At 40.0% G+C, this 3789-nt stretch overlaps 1 protein-coding gene across 1 annotated transcript in view; it reads left to right on the top strand.

The window, feature by feature from the left end:
- Positions 1-261: 261 nt before the first annotated feature.
- The window catches only part of LOC119569817, a gene marked incomplete at its 5' end in the record, with an annotated part of 8711 nt that continues 5183 nt past the window's right edge, over positions 262-3789 (top strand). Inside the window, 2 exons of the mRNA XM_037917821.1 lie at positions 262-464; positions 1843-1903. Coding sequence (XP_037773749.1) covers positions 262-464; positions 1843-1903 — 264 coding nt within the window. The remainder of the gene's footprint in view (positions 465-1842; positions 1904-3789) is intronic.

The raw sequence follows: 3789 nt of genomic DNA, 5'->3' as shown, positions 1-3789 counted from the left end.
TTTTCAAATAAATCAAAAAAACCGCTTCGATATTACGAAGTAAATATCTTGTAGAATAGTGATGATACTTATAATGCAACATTTTCAAAAATGCTTTAAAATCGTAAATCATGCGAACTATAAAGTCATATACTTTGTGAATGTAAAGGACATACACAATGATTCTGTCCCTCCTGCTGAAAACCGCCAGAAGCAAACGTAACGTAAACTACAATCGCACAAGATACGTTCATTGATAGATGTTAACATTTTAAATTTCAGTCATCAAAAGACTGCAGTCCACTGCCTCAGCATCCACTATTCACACCACTGTCATCTGCCACTTGCTACAGCTGCAGGGATCGTGCTGACGCGACCCTACTTGTTGTCGGAGGTGATCCACTATAACGTGCCCATCGACGAGGCTCTCTTCGTCCTCACTAACGAGGGCTGCTCCGTCCCCGGGCAGGAAAACTGCGAAACTAGTAAGTGTGCGGAGGCAGTATATTTTTCAGGTTTCAGTGAAGGGGCCCCCCGTGAATAGAAATACCATAGTTCTAAGGCTATAAATAAGGTTTTCTATGCTAGAGTACTTGGAAAGAGGATGTTTGGTCATATTTCTCCAGTAAACTTTACTATTTTGTTAAAAAAGGATGGAATTGAACAGATGTTTAATTTATTGTAAACTTTGATTATATCTTTTCCTGTGCTTACTACATGTTCATCTTTTTCATATCTGTATGGCAGTTCTAATTTAATTTCAAACGATATGTTCCTTATTGGCTTCTTTGGCTTAGCAGTGGGCCCTACAGTTCTACTAAGAGTCGCAGAGCATTTACTAGTCATGGCCTCCGTCGAAGTTCTGTTACTGATATTATTACTCTTTCAGGAAATTTTCTGGAATACCTTCGCGTAACCGATCGCAACGATTTTGATATCGATTTTTTCTCACTCTCTGCTATCCAAATATATCGAGATTATGCCAGGGACCCCCCCCCCTCCCCCCTTTTAGCGATAATATTGGCCTTAATTGCGAGGGAGGGCATAAAAGGTACACTGGAAATGGCGGACTCAGACACTATATTCGTGGGGGTCCCACAAAAACAAAGAACCCTCCACGTTTGGCGCACGACCAACATGCTGGAACGACCAAACGCCAAATCTGTTCGGCGCTCTCTCTTGCCGTGAATACGTGGAGGAATTTTTGTTTTCCCGGGGGGGGATTCGGGTCTACATTATTCATATTTTACCCCGCAATATCCTGGTACCTTTTATGCCCTCCCCTACTATCGGGACTAAGAATGTGAGGTTGGGGGTATATATGCAATTTATTATATACGTTAGAGAGTATATCAAAATCGTCGGGGGACCGGTTATGCGAGGGTATTCCAAAAAAAATACACTTTTTCATTAATTTATATGAATATGTAGTGTTCAGACAATAAAATTCTATATTAACGTTATCCCCAATTTTTCTTTTTCTACAAGTTCCATAGTTTCTACATCATTTTCTGTAACATGTATTGGGTAACTTGAGAAAACAGAAAGCTGTCATAAAACGGTTGGTGGGATGATTTTAAATAATTATCAACAGGCAAGAAAAGTGGGGTTTAACCGAAGACATTCACTGGTCGGTAGTTAATCTCTGGTGTCCCCAACGCCCGATTACCATTTTTCCCGACATCCCCCGGTTTAGTTTTCTTTCTTTTTAAACATTGTTTCCCTCCTCCCCAATGTCCTTTCCCTCGGCCGGTCGAACCCCAACTCTGCATTTCTTTGACTACGGCCTTCATTGTTTCCCTCCAAGTAGAAGAAAAGTGAGTGTCAAAGGGAAAAATGTCTTACGATTTTTTTCTTTTACAGCCAAGTTATGCATTGCCAAAAAAATCAAGGATGTTAGTTTGGAACTACAGGAATTATTCGGGTGAGTTTTAGCATTTAAGTGTTTTCCAATTTTCCCAAAGTCTGGTTTTAGCAAAAATCAATTACTGTATGGAACACATGTATTTTATGCTTTTCTTCACCAAAGCAGTGTTATCTGCTTTATGCGTCAATTTCCTCTTTTATCTAAAGCCATATCAATGTAGTAGAGGGCATCTGTTTCGGATACAGGGCCATAACTCATTGGCCCAACAGTGAATAGTGAACCTAGAAAGAAGATTTATATATGTATATTTTATATATTATATATATATTCTATATATTATATATATATATATATATATCTTATATTGTAAAATTATATGCACATTTATACATATCTGTGTATATATAATATTTTAATTATATATAATATATATATATATGTATGTATGTATGTATGTATGTATATACATTTTATATATTTTATATATATATATATATATTATATATATATATATAATATATATATATATTATATATATGAGAGAGAGAGAGAGAGAGAGAGAGAGAGAGAGAGAGAGACGAGAGAGAGCGAGAGAGAGAGACACACACACACCACACACACACACACACACACACACACACTCCCATACTGATACACACACCCACACACACACCATACACACATACTGATACACACACACACACACACACACACCACACACAACACACACACACACACACACCACACACCATATGGCATGTAATCTAGCAGACGTAGACAGCGGAAAACGGGGGACCCACCCTGCTTCCCCCCACATTTCCTATAGCTGCTGTCCCACGTCGTGTTTCGGTGGACGTTTCACGGCTTGTGATACCCACTAGTCAATTTGCTCCCAGAAGTCACCAGGGAAAAGATCACCACCAGCCTCCAGTCCCCCGGGAAACGGTGTAGCAATTCTGACATTACACACACAAAAAAAATGGTAGCCCCCACCACGGGACTGGGGGTCCTGACCCTTAGACTTTAATAGTTTTATATGTGGTGATTTGACCGAGTTGGGGCTATGTTCAGTATATCATAATTTTGGTCTTGGTTAGTCTTTTGCAGCGATTGCTCGTCACTTATTAGTTCATTGTCTTTATACGTTTCCTTAAGCCATTTTAGTATTTTTTAGTACTTATTTTAGATCATAAAGGAGAAAAATCAAAAGATTTTTTTATTGCATATATATGATATTATATATATTTACGACACTAAGAGTATTTCACGCAAGAACAACTACATAGACGGATTACGGACATATACAGGCATAGACGAAAATACACAGACAAATAAAAAGCACATACAAATGCAAAGACAAATGCACAAAAAACATGCGTATACGAACGGCGGATGTTTACATATATTACTCTAATATACACAGAAAAACGAACACGAGGACTCGCTAATGTTCCGAGGACACTTTCTTTAAACGATTTTCGCCGTCGGCTGGGTGAATATAATCCGAGCACGGGTTCCCTGACCTGGTTGGTTGATGATGCAGGACTGCCAAGGCACCAGAAAAAAAGAGTCCTGTGTCGCCAGCAGCGGCAGGTAGCTCTTCTTCGCGGTTCTGTCAGTTTTCCCGAGGTTACCTCTGTGACCTGGAGGTGGGAAACATGGGTCTTTGTCAGCCTATGACGCCTGAGATAACAAGTTTTACGAAAGCAGACTGCTACTACAGCGGTTTGGGGACGTTGCCCGAAAATGCTAAAGGTAAGGTGCGGTCATGGTGTCCATAGCAGTACTTCTCTGTGTCCGAACCATGTAGGGGATGACCTGGGCAGGAGAGGCCAACGAAGGGTATGTTCACTACACTGGCTGGCTAAACACGGTGACACCACTTTCAGCTCTTACACTAGGGAGTGTCTCATGTTTTCCCTTACTGTGTGTACTCTTCCTTC

The sequence above is a fragment of the Penaeus monodon genome, unplaced genomic scaffold, assembly GCF_015228065.2.
Source record: "Penaeus monodon isolate SGIC_2016 unplaced genomic scaffold, NSTDA_Pmon_1 PmonScaffold_1886, whole genome shotgun sequence".
Classification (NCBI taxonomy): Eukaryota; Metazoa; Arthropoda; class Malacostraca; order Decapoda; family Penaeidae; genus Penaeus; species Penaeus monodon.
This window is presented reverse-complemented; position numbering and strand designations above follow the sequence as displayed.